The 13370-nt window shown below is 41.4% G+C and overlaps 1 protein-coding gene across 1 annotated transcript; it reads right to left on the bottom strand.

Annotated features, from left to right (window-relative positions):
- Positions 1–11986, bottom strand: HINT3 (histidine triad nucleotide binding protein 3). The gene is made up of 5 exons (XM_005280206.5): positions 11364–11986; positions 9784–9901; positions 7116–7185; positions 5285–5411; positions 1–2455 (listed from the first exon to the last, which is right to left on the bottom strand). Exons 1-5 carry the CDS (start codon positions 11517–11519, stop codon positions 2408–2410), a joined length of 519 nt encoding a protein of 172 aa, XP_005280263.1. The 5' UTR covers positions 11520–11986; the 3' UTR covers positions 1–2407.
- Positions 11987–13370: the final 1384 nt, after the last annotated feature.

Genomic DNA, 13370 nt, shown 5'->3' with positions numbered 1-13370 from the left:
TTAACATCTACTATTTCTGGTTTTTATTAAGCTTTTCCACAATATTTTAAAACTGGCTCATCAAAGTAGCTTGTAATGATGCATATCAGTTAAGTATAGTTATATAAATTAACTCACTACCACAATATTCATGAGCAGCATTTTTAACACTTTTAAAAAAAGATATTAATATATTGGCATCCTAATATTTTAATCAAGTTAGGATGTGTGAGTTGATTCCCTAATTATTGCAAGGAATGAGTCAAAGTCTTCCTAGCACCAATCTGAAATAAACCAGACTCCAAAGTACTGTAAGTTACATGCCAATCCCCTGTAACAAGAGAATCAAGATACTAACACTACATCTATATTTGGAGCTGAAGAGGTGTTTCCCAGCTCACATAAATGTACCGGTGCTAGCTTTGATCAATCTAGCATGCTAAAAATAGCAGTGTTGCCAGAGTCGCACAGGCAGCAGCAAGTGGCAGCATGGGCTAGCTGCCTTGAGTAGGTACCCACTGGGTCCGGGTGGGATACAATCAGGGCAGCTAGCCCATGTGACGGCTCACGCCTGCCCCGCTACCATAAATTACACTGCTATTTTTAGCATGCTAGCTTAAGCAAAACTAGCACAGGTATGTCCGGGAACCACACCCTCAGCTCCAACTGCAGACATAGCCTAAGTGCAATGTCTCAGAGAAAAGATAGACAGAAGTAAGCTCTTTATGGCAGGGAATTTTGTTCTTTGGTCAGCATATTCTTAATACTTCAAGTACTATATACAAATAAGGTGTTACATAAATAAACATTACAAAACATTGCATCACTAAGGCAACAGGATCTGTGGAAAGGACTTCAAGACTTCTCAGAGAAACCTGCAGGTGTTAACACGTAGATGCTAAGGGCACTGGTTTCAATTAGGTAAATGCAAAATGGTTTGGTAGAAACAAACAAACAAACAAACAAACAAACAACACAAATAAGGGATAAAATTATTGTCCTGAAATTTTATCTTCTTTTCAAATGATCTGAATTAATTTGGTGCTCATAAAAATGAGGGACCGACAGCACTGGCTAGAGCCAGACAGTGCAGACAGGCGCTGCGAACACCACCTCATGCAACTCTTGACACCACATGACATGAGTATTTCAGTTTTGGGCTTTGCCTGAGTCCCAGATATGCCAAAATCTATCAGATTAGATGGTCATTTTGTGTGGTGAGCTCAAAAACAACAAAACCCACCATCAGTGAACAATTTATCTTGTGACCTATAATATTTAGGAGTCAAATTTAGCCATGGCATAAGTAAATCCAAGTGACATTCAGTAGAACCATATGTTAGGGCTTGTCTTCCCAGTGTGTTCACCTGCACGAGAAGGATGTAAAATTCTAGTGCACACTACCATATTGCATACTAACTGGCCCATGTGAACCTCACTGGCATGCACTAAAAATTCCCTAGTGTGTGTGAATGTAGTACTGTTTGAAACAGGACTACATTCACACACACTAGGGATCTTTTAGTGCATGCCAGCAGGATCCATACAGGCTACTTAGTATGCAACAGAGTAATGCACACTATAATTTACAACCTGCTCTTCTAGTGCTGACTAATGCACTGTGTAGACAAGTCCTTAATCTAGGTTCTAGTTTAAATTTGATGCCCAGAGGCAAGTGTGTTAATTCAATCCATCCAAACTCTTTACAAGATTTTTAAATGTACAATTAAATTATTTAGGGAATTAATATTCAAGACGAGTAACAATCTTAATCCAAGTCCATCATATAAACATTCCTACACACATTTAAACTAAATTCTATGTTCTAAAGCATCATCATATTCTGGGCTCAATATGTTATGTTTAGCACTTGCTACAGACCATTACCATGCAAGATACGTGATGGTTTAGCACCAAAAAACAGTAGTGTCTATCTTTAGCACTGTACCTACTAAGAACTAGACATCACCAGCATGACTCATGCAAGTATAAAGGAAACCTGTACGTTTTAAACACTATTGCATTCCCCAAATTTTTTTTTTAAATAAAAAAGCTAGATTCCACTTTTAAGCATTCAGCTTGGTACAGTGTACATGCTATTAACAGTTACTGTTGAAAATTTTCCCAGTTTAATACATTCAAACCATTACTGTTTATACTGTGTTTTACTAGAACTAGTGTTTTATATATTACTCTATTTTCCATTCAAATATTTTGCATCTATTATCAGAAAACTTGAGTACACATACATTAAGAATTAGGTAGACAATCAAAAGTTTCTTGCCCTGAAGGAATAGGCAATCAACTCAAGCTTTTCCTTTTTTAAAAAAAAAACCTCACAAATAGTTGCACCAAACTGTATAATCTTAATCAGAGTTCAAAGAACAAATCTAAATTTATTTGTGATCCAGAACTAGGCAAGGTGCTTTCAACTGGCAGCATTTTCAGTCTGCAGTCGTTCAATCAGCTGTTCAGCCTGCAGGAAAAAAGAAGCAATATATTAACCCTATGACGGATGGACCTCCAGTTTAATAACTGGTCTTCCACAAATCCCGAATATCCCACTGAAAGCAACACATTTAGTTTAAAGGTGGATATGTACCAGATACATTAAGCAGAACAGTGAGTGTTTCTTGCTTCACATAGCCAGGATGTATACCAGAAGTTACATCTGCTAGAACAACAGATTCACTAGTTTTCTCCCTCCACCACTGGAGGGTTAGTAGGTCAGCAGAAAAAGGAGAAAGTTTTGAGACAACTGGGATGATGACTGGTTGAGCATGGGTCACCCAGGCAGGGTGTTTTGGAAACCTAAGAGGAGATGTATGCTTGGCAACAGCTGAGTTATGAAAGCTGGGGCACAAGGAGCTGGTACTGCTGTTGACTTCATATTCAGACACCTAGCTAAGCAAAGGTAGGGCAGCCTATGGATGACTCATCAACATGGAAGGACAATGTGAAGGGGCCCCCAAGGGAGACATAATGTGGAACTTAAAGGATTTGTAGGGATACCCAAATTCCTTTAGCAGATTAAACTGGGGCACACTAGGTATTAGGCATGAGGAGCTCTAAACTTCTTTTAGATGGCCCCTAAGAGCCAAGCTAGGAGCAACTCGGTTGACAATTGTAACTGGGAGTCTAGGGTATTTCTGACCTTTTCTGCCAGTACTATTAAGTTATCCTTTCCATTTGAACATGTGTCTGAAGTCTTACTGGGACCCACTAGGTACTGGAACCTAAAAACGCAAGCAGCTTAAGTGCCTCAATACTTGCCTTCAAGTCATTAATATACTTGCTAACTGTTATGGGACATCAAACCTCTAGCATGTTACCAAGCTCACCTGGTGAGGACAATTAAACAAGGTTAAATAGCCTTACAGTTCATTTGCTATTAAAGTTAGATAATTTAATTTTGAGTTCTACAATTTAATATAATTCTGAATCTTGATTTCCATTCTTTCAAAATCAAGTGTCATATAAAAATTCAAGTACGTTTTCTATTTTATGTTATTTGTATTTATCTTTATAATGTCATCTCAGAAAATTAAAGGGGCCCTCTCTTGGCTTTTTATTCCCCTTTACAGATCCTATGTCCCAGCAACACTCCCTTAGGCCAAATGCAAAGCACTGATTTTTCTAGCACTTATGTGGAGGGTCTGTCTCACTTAACAGGATAATACTGCTGTACTAAAAGTGTAGGTTTTTCTGTTTGTTCAGCACAGCTGTAGCCCAGAAGCCTTCCCCACCCTGCCCTGCCAGCATGCCTCAACCCTTAAAAGATAACTTCAAGATTAGTGAATTATTCAGTCTCCATGCCAATTCTGCTCTTAGCCCCACTCAGTGGAGATCTGGCACTATTTGGTACTTTTGCTGCAACAGAAAATGTTTTTTGTGAAGTGGACATTTGTGGACTGGACTGAGACCAGCAAAACAGCACATAAGCTATTGAACAGCAGCCATCAGATGGCTGTAACTTTTCACTCAAGCAAGACTGACCTGGTGAAATGCTATGTATCCCATTAACAACTGAGGGAGGGCTAGCTCAGTCGTTTGAGCACTGGCTTGCTAAACCCAGGGTTGTGAGTGCAATCCTTGAGGGGGCCATTTAGCGATCTGGGGCAAAAATCTGTCTGCATCCTGCTTTGAGAAGGGGGTTGGACTAGATGACCTCCTGAGGTCCCTTCCAACCCTGACATTCTATGAACAATCTCTTAGGCTACCTTCTGCTCACAAGTATTTTTTCTTGTTTCCAAGTTTTAATGCATTTGCATTTTCAATAAAGGCCATATATTAGATCTAAAACTACACAATAGTTTGTACTACTCATATTTTAACACACATTTTCCTTAAAAAGGAAAAGGCTGTAAAAGGTCAAAGTAAGGCACACTGAGTTTTACCTTGACATTTGCTCAAGGAAGGTACAAGTAATCCTGAATTAAAAATTATACAAATGTCTTTCTCAAAATAACTGTTCAAACAGTAGTTTTAACATAGATAACTAAAGATTTTTGCATTGTATTATACATTTCAAACTAGAACCTTGCAACCCTTCCTCTGCAGCACAGGGCACTTGCAGGTTAACTAGAGTAAATCGTGGATTCTCTGTAACTTGAAGTCTTTTAATCATGATTTGAGGACTTCAGTAACTCACCCAGAGGCTACAGGTCTATTACAGGAGTGAGTGGGTGCAGTTCTTTGCCCTACAATGTGTAGGTCAGATTAGATTATCACAATGGTCTCTTATGGCCTTAAACTCTATGAGTCTAACCCAACCCGAACCCAGTGGCATCCGACTACAAGTGTTAGGTTAGATCTGAAAACAGTCGAAACATCTCAGGCTTGAGTTGAGTAGGCTCTAATCTCCTCCTCCTACCCCTGGGGTTGGTGCACCAACAGCTGCATGCCCTGTTCTTGCTCCCCACTGACACCTTGCTGTGCTGTGTATGAGGAGGAGTGGGAAGTTCTACAATTCATTGGCACACTCACTCCACAGCACAGCAACTGTCCCAACTTCACCAGAGATGAATTGCAGGCATGGGGAGAAAAGCAGCGCTCACCATATTGAGGACATGGGTGTGACAATAATTCAGGTTCAGAGGGAAGTGTTGGATTCAAGTTGGGCTGGGTCTGAAAACAACTCGACCCTCTGAGGCTTGGGTAGGGTTTAGGTTGGCTATGGGGCCCATTGGATTTGGATCAGGCTTTAAAATTAGGCCAGAGCAGATCACTATTTCAAATCATTTGAAAGCTTTCACATTTTATGCTTGCAACTGGAAACCTACCAAATCAACTGTGCTGCACTTACCGTGATAAACCAATAGGAATTGATTCTGTATATCATCCTGGACAAGAATCCCAGCTGACTGGCTGGGGCCAGGACATGAAGATGTAAGTGGGATATTGAGCAGAATGGAGGCCAATGGAATCCCATCCTTGAGAAGAGTGGGGGAGGGAAAAAAACATCAGCTGCATTAATTCAGACAGAGGCTAGAACATCTTAAAACTATGTCATGGGATGATTGTGTTGAACTGTAGATTTTTGTCTGGAGTACCAGAATTACTTCACAGATCTAGCAGCAAACAAATATTTATGTGACCAAACAATTTTTTTTTTAATTTTCACTGCTTTTCCCCCCACAAAGTCATAAAATTGAAATGACAGAAGCTACAATGTGTGTTAAGGGGTATTTTTATTTGTTTAAGTCAAGGGTTGATACAGTAACATGAATACCCCTTCCTTCACTCAGCTGTCAAGACAGCATCTCAATTTAGGGGATTATTTCTCACTTAGTGTTGGCAGTTAAATATATTTTCCTATTAAGAAAAAAAAAAGATTTTAACATACTACCAAAAATGCATCACATCTAGCCAGGGCCGGCTCCAGGGTTTTGGCCGCCCCAAGCAGCCAAAACAAAAAACAAAAAACAAAAAAACAAAAACAAAAAAGCCGCGATCGCGATCTAAAAAAAGCCGCGATCGCAATCTGCGGCGGCAATTCGGCGGGAGGTCCTTCACTCCCAGGCAGAGTGACGGACCCTCCGCTGAATTGCCGCCGAATACCTGGAACTGCCGCCCCTGTCCGGAACGGCCGCCCCAAGCACCTGCTTGAGAAGCTGGTGCCTGGAGCCGGCCCTGCATCTAGCAGTGAAATCAGCAATAAGCTGTCTCCTAAATGAAAGGTACCTTCCAACTTCTTCAGCCACAAAAATATGTTCCATGTTTCCCAGAATGGATAGGTTCAAGCCCAAAGTATTTAAATATGGTTTTAAAGCATTTAAGGATAAGATGATTTGAAACATGGTTTTGCTTGCTAGCACGGCAGGGGCCCAACTCCTTTCAAACAAATTCTTTAAAACAGCATTTGAGACTAACATAAGCTCAACCACATTCAAACTCATCTCAAACAGAGACCCAGGGTTCCATAGGATAGAGCCAGGAAGTTCATCTCTACTTTGGACCCCAAGGCATGCTACTGGCACCTGGTCAGGGCAGCCTTTTGAAGTTTGTTTAAAATTTTCCCCAAGGCCTGGCCATAGACAAACTTCAAACTATCAGAGGGGTAGCCGTGTTAGTCTGAATCTGTAAAAAGCAACAGAGGGTCCTGTGGCAACTTTGAGACTAACAGAAGTACTGGGAGCATAAGCTTTCGTAGGTAAGAACCTCACTTCTTCAGATGCAAGACGAACCTCACTTCTTCAGATGCAAGTCTTGCATCTGAAGAAGTGAGGTTCTTACCTACGAAAGCTTATGCTCCCAGTACTTCTGTTAGTCTCAAAGGTGCCACAGGACCCTCTGTTGCTTTTTACAAACTTCAAACTGCAACACTATTTTGTTCCATTCAACATTTTCTAGAAAACAAACAGGAAACTAATTTCATATAAAATCATGCTACATGTTACCAAATAGTCAAATCAAATTAACTCTGCACTAGAAATGTATTAGTGGAAGAATAGTTTATGGTCCCATGTTTGTGCATCCTATCATAGAGCTCACGCTGTATTTCAAATCCTAATCAACTCCTAAGTCCATTTCTCTTCGACAATTAACCATGCTGCCCTTGCTACCACTATCAGACAAGTACTGTCGTAAAAAAAGTCAATAGCGTACTAGATATATCCAGAAAGCAAGTTATATACCTTATATCGTTCAAGTCAGTAAAATTATTTTGCTGAAGGATGTTCTTTCCAGCTTCCATCATTTTCTCCACTAAGTAGAAAAGAAGTTAAATTGAATGTAAACTCTAAATGTAATGCACTAAATGCCTCTAAATAACGATGAATTTTAAAAAAATGGGTACTTCTCTGTAACAGCCCCAAACTCTTCCAGTCCATAAAAATTGTTTTGTAAAATACTATTTTAAAATCTGTAACAATTTAGTAGCAGGGATAAATTGGAAAACTCATGGGACTGATAATTAAATACAAACCCTTTTCCTTTCTAAGTCACTGATTTGTATCTAGCGCAGATTGTTAGATGTGGCTGTCTGATAATGAAAGTGAAATGCAGAGGTGATGTCCATCCACTTTAGTGGTCAAACTTCCACATCAAAAAACTTCCACCCATATTTTGGCACCATTTTTGGCAGCTTCAGCAAGGCCAAAGATTTATCTTCTCATGCCTAAAACCTCCAGGCCAATGTGCATGCATATTAGTGGGTCAGAATGGTGAAGTTTGCTCTGTTGCCCCCAGTGATATATCTGCTTTATAGACAGCTGCAGGACTTCAATGTCTAGGGCCTAGCATTTTTCTTAAAGTCTGACAGCAGCAAATAGGACAAAGGCCAGCCTACACTAGTACTCCAAGAAGCACTGGTGTTAGTGAAACAGTAAGAGATGTTAAGAAAAAATGCCAGAATAGACAAGGACTAGGACTGTTAATCCAGAATCTTTCAGATTCATTTTTAAAATTCTTGTTTTTTTAAAACTTTTTTGAAATTTAACTAGGTTGAATGAGAAACTCGGGACAAAAATAATGTTCATGTTAACAAGAATAAACATTTCATAGTCTCTCTCTTTGATTCTTAACACACAGTTAATCAGAACATTTCTTGCAGACTAAGGCAATCATGGAGAGTGGCCAGGATTTTTTAAACCACAAAAGCTTTGACATTTTATGAATGCTACAAACTGATTAAAAAACAAACAAACCAAAAAAACAACAACAACAAAAAAACACTAATCTGTTCTCACTGAAACTGCACCTAGCTTTAGAAACTGCACTATCTTTCCAACATCATTAATAAGCAATATCCCAATTTAGCCCAGGTAGTAAAGCTAGTAATAAAATACCTTCCACATACTTATTTCTTCTCTCCATTCTCCAAAGGAAAAAAAGGTTTTCTGAAAAGCACTAACAAAGATTCTCAACCAATTTAAACTACATCTGCAACTTCAAACAAGAAGAAATCGCTATATTCTTGGATCTTAGGGCTTGTATACACTGGCAAATTGTTTGACATAGCTACAGTAGAATTATTAACCCAAAACAGAGTATCCACATAGAGGACTTATACCACCATAGCCACAGCAGAATAATTATAACTATTCTGCTATAGCTATGCCAGTCAAATTCCCTCTGTAAACAAGCCGTCATATACTACTAACCAGTAATCCTCTGATACTGAGATGGAGGAAAACCAGTGATCTCTTAATAAAACAAAACAAAACAAATTGACGTTTTCAATTTAAAATCAGCCTTTTCAAATTTAATTTTTAAAGGTTTATTAAAATAAATACACTTTGACAACCTATGTCAAGGCCTTGACCTAAACTTAATATAATCTATTAAAATAATTTAAATAAATATTCAAGCAGTACATATTTGCTGCCAAAGTTTTAAAGAAAACTCAAACCACTGAACTGGTGGAATACACTCGCTAATTGCTAGAAGCAGGGTTTGAAGATGTTCTAAATCAGCTTTTGACAGCATTTGCCTCTTCTGCGGGTGCAGAGAGAATATTTTCTACATTTCATTTTTTTCAATTTGTTCAATTCAAGGACTAGTTCATTCAAAGTTGAGAAACCAATCAGAAGTTGAAAAAAGCAGGAAAGCATGTTTTCTTCTTCCAATCTATGAATAAAACTAGGTGTGAAAGGATGATACTTACTAGTTCTAAAATCCTGAAGGACATGGTGACCAGTGCCAATCAGTTCAACGCACTAACTACAGATACTCTGCCTTTTGTTTAAGAAATCCATTTTAAATGCAAAATTTGTTGTAATAGGCTTTTTTTTTTAAATGCAGCACAGTTAAGGTTTTTTTAGTTAAATAAAACTATTTTAAAATATTGTTTGTGCATTTTTATTGAATTTCATTTTCCTTCCAAATACAGTTTGACAAATCAGAAGTAAAATGTATCATCTAGTAAACAAGAAGTGAATCATTCACTAATTTCTAACATAAAAAAATATAATAATTAAGAATCTGAATAAATGTGTGATGTCATATATTGAATAAATGTATAGATATAGTGTATCCTTCTGGTTAGCATGAAGTACCAAATCATACCAACCTTTCTTTAGGAAAAGAATTCCCAAAAATACACCTGGAAAACTAGATTTAAATCAATCACTTAAAATCAATGCTTTCTGTTTGCTGATTTAAGTCATGATTAAAATCTGATTTAAATCAATCTACCCTGACACTGTTATCCATTCCCATAATAGATCTTTATCCACAAAATAAGCAATGCTTAAAACTACAATGCAATTGACAATATACTGTGGCATGCATCTCTACAGGAATAAACAACGATCCACAACTGTTTTCTTTTCATTCATGCAATAGCCTTAGTTACAGTCTTACCTAGTGGTATGTGCTCTTTCTTTAGAGTCTTGCAGTTTCCCATATGCTCTATTGGCACTACTAGATAATGGTGTGGGGCCCCAGGTCTGATATCTCTAAAACAGACTAGGCCTTCAGACTAATGGAACAACAATAAGATATTAATCTGTTATTAAAATTAACACATTAGAAAACAGTAGATAACATAAAATCACTTTTACTGGACCTGAAGTGGCACTCACACAGTGGAGCATTCTATGGTTATTCAAAACACATTATAGTTCTATAAATTGTAGCATTAGCTTTACAAGTATTTATCTCAGTGATGCATAAGATGTATATTGGAATTAGTCCACAAAAAGCAATAATGCTTGTAAATAGTTACATCATCAGCCACTCCCCATCCAGGCCTCCCCAGTTCTGATGCTCGCCTACTGTAAGGATACTGCTCAGAACAGTGAGAAATTTCGAGTGACTGCCTTTCTGATGAACATTTCACTAATATCTCCATCATATTAGTGGAGGAGGTCTTCCAGCTTTTTAGCTATGCAAACCCCAAACCCACAAAGAACTCTGTACAGGCAGACCCCTGTGTTTATTTAGAGCCCCATGCAGGTTCAGGGCTTAAACTTGTGAATTATTGTATTAGTCCAATACCACCACATTTAATCTACAGCATGATTATGGATAAAACTAAGAACCTGTCATTTACTGACATTTGGAAATTACATTTTCCCTACAGATTAAGTGAAATGATAAAGAATAAATCAGACATATTTTAATTCAAATACACATTTTTAGCTACATCTACTGCTACAAGCCCCCAAACCTCAGAGTTAAGATTGAAAAAAGTTTAGTTCTACCCTCATACTCTACTGTTGGACCCCACCCATCCCACTTTCTGGGCAAGGCAGGGAAGAATGATTTAAGTTAAGGCAGTTTAAATCTTGTTCCAAGCAGCAAGACACTAACAAGCAGCAGATGAAGATAACTAGTCTGTTCTGGGGCTATCTAGAAAAAAAAAAACAGTAGATTCGGTGAGTTACAGATCATTCAGCTAGAACTACTGAGATTTGGACAATCCCAACACTGGCTCTGCAGCACAGACTGCATGTCTTTGTTTGCTTGCTACTGTTCAATAATGAGGAGAATGGAAAATATTTTATAAAGTCATGAATCGCCACACCTTTCGCCGTGTTTTTGCTCAATCGAGTCTGGGGGACCCCTGCACTTCCCTTGGGAGCCCCTGCGCTCGGTTTCCCAGACCTATGAGAAAATTCTCCTTCTCTCAACTGCAGGATCAGCAACTTCGGCTGCTTTTCCCACGGGTTAGAGAAAGAGGAGACAAACACCAGGGTCTGCCACACTGTACTGGCCAGGTCTCTCCCACCCGCCCCGGACTCTCAGCCGGCTCGCCAGCCCCAGCTGTCACTGGCGGCTCTGCAGGGCGATGCCCGGACACCCCGGCTTAGACACGCTTAACTGTGGGGTCCCCGGCTCCTCACAGCGCTCCCGGGGCCGCAGGGCGAGGCGCGCGGGGGCAGGGCTCAGAGGGGCCGGCAGGGAAAGGCTGGTGCTCGGCGGTGCCCGGCTCCCCTCACCTCGCAGGGCAGCAGCGCGGTGCCCGGCTCCTCCCGGCGGCCGATCCTGCAGAAGACGCATTTGCCGTCGTAGCCGCCGCCGCCGCCACTGCCAGGGCTCGGGTCCGCGGGGGGCTGCGCAGCCTCGGGGGCGGCGGCTCCGTCCTCCCCGGCCATCGCTCAGCGCTGTTACCGCCTCCCGCCGCCCGCGATCAGCACCAGCCACCCGCTTCCCGGAGCCCGGCGCAGCCGCCGTGTCGTCCACTACAGCGCCCCCTGCCGGCCTCAGGGAGCCTCCCCGGAAATACACAGCAGGGCGCCGGGACACGTGACTCTGAACGTGCTCGTGAACAGGCGGGGCAGGCGGCGCGCGGTGCTAACGGCACTGAGGACTCGAGGCGTCTTCCTCGCTCTGTGCGGGGCGGGGCTGTGGGCTCGGCCAGTGGCCATGGCCGTTCTGCTCCAGCCTCGGGCCAGGGGCGCTGACTCCCATGCGTACCCCCGGCCTAGGACCGGGCTGGCGCGCGGAACCCTGGTAGGACCGCGTCCCCCAGCCAGGCTCAGCCCGGCCCGCGGGGCAGGTGTGGAGGCGAGACAATGGCAAGGAGATGGCTGGCGGCGCAGCGCTTGGCGGCGGGGCTGGGCGGAGAGGGTGTCGGCGCGCGCAGGTCCCAACGCCTGGGGCGGAGGCGGGCGGGCGCGCGCGCGCAGAGTGTGCAGGACCAGGGAGCGAGGCGCCGAGGGGGTTGCGCTGGGACGGAGGTGCCTCTAGTAAACCCCCGATGCTGTTGTTGGCTGTGGGGTGCCCTGGGCGAATGGTTTACACAGTGCGTTGTGTCAGCGCTGTTGCAGGGCACATTTCATACATGCTCAGCGTTTGGAAAAACCTGAGGAAGGCGGCGTTCAGGAGAGCTGGAAGACAGGAGCAAAGGCACAACTGGAAGCGGTCCTGATGCAAAGGAAAGGCAAAAGTAGCAGCAGGCCAGTAATGCTCTGAACACCAAACAATGAATCCTACCAAAACTGGGAATTTGGACAAATTGCTAAAGAGAACAAAAGACACGTTCAAGTACTCAGGGAAAACAGCAGAAAGGCTAAGGTACAAAACAAGTTACAGCCTGCAAGGGACATCATAAGAGGTTCATTATATACGCTAGGAATGAGAGAAAGATGAAGGAAAATGTAGGTCTGGTATTTGGTGGGGAAGAAGAGTTAATAATTGATGCCATCAAAAAGGCTGAAGTGTTTAAGGCCGATTTTGCTTCTGTCATTGCTGACAAAGGTTAATAGTGACCCCATACACAAGTGATTATTAATAAAAGGGAAGGAATGCAAGCCAAAATAAGGAAAGAACAGGCAAAATATTTAGATAACTTAGCTGTATTCAGATTAGTAGAGCCTTTGATGAAACTCATCTAAGGCTACATGAGGAACTAATGGAAGCAATCTCAGAAACATTAGCAATAATCTTTGAGGAGAGGTGAGGTCCTAGAGCAAGGGATCTCAACAAAATTTTGGTGGCCTCAGAGTGTGGTCACTAACTCCTGTTCCACACGTTACTCTGTTATACCAATAGAATAAAAACCAGCAGGATCTTATTAAGAGGGATAAGGCAAAGATGCCACATTTATTGTAAATATACTGATAAAGCAAAAGATAAAAAGAAACAACATTGTTTGACTACTTATTTCTTATACACACACACACACACACACACACACACACACACACATATATATATATATATATATAGAGAGAGAGAGAGAGAGAGAGAGAGAGAAAGATTAATTCACACAATCATTCATTCAAGTTCTGTATAGGTGTTATAGTTACCAGCCTAGAAGTTGCTCATGCCAAGTTACTGGCCAGATATCTTAGTCATGAGGATGGAGCCGAGTCTGTGTCAGGTGGACCTGATGCTCCTGGAGATTGGCAGCAGAACCAGAGACTCAAAGACATCAGTCTTTAGAGTCCATTCTTATAGGAATTAATTCCTATGTTAGTCTATGGGAATTGTTTCATCCTGCT

The sequence above is a fragment of the Chrysemys picta genome, chromosome 3, assembly GCF_011386835.1.
Source record: "Chrysemys picta bellii isolate R12L10 chromosome 3, ASM1138683v2, whole genome shotgun sequence".
NCBI lineage: Eukaryota > Metazoa > Chordata > Testudines > Emydidae > Chrysemys > Chrysemys picta.
This window is presented reverse-complemented; position numbering and strand designations above follow the sequence as displayed.

What these genes read in the sequence shown, in the direction of transcription:
- HINT3 (XM_005280206.5), bottom strand. Translation starts at nt 11,519, where the DNA reads ATGGCCGGGGAGGACGGAGCCGCCGCCCCCGAGGCTGCGCAGCCCCCC. An exon ending in ACTGACTTGAACGATATAAG is followed by an intron (nt 5,412 to 7,115) that starts GTATATAACTTG and finishes ACTCTTCTCAAG; the next exon opens with GATGGGATTCCATTGGCCTC. An exon ending in ATTCCTATTGGTTTATCACG is followed by an intron (nt 2,456 to 5,284) that starts GTAAGTGCAGCA and finishes TTTTTCCTGCAG; the next exon opens with GCTGAACAGCTGATTGAACG.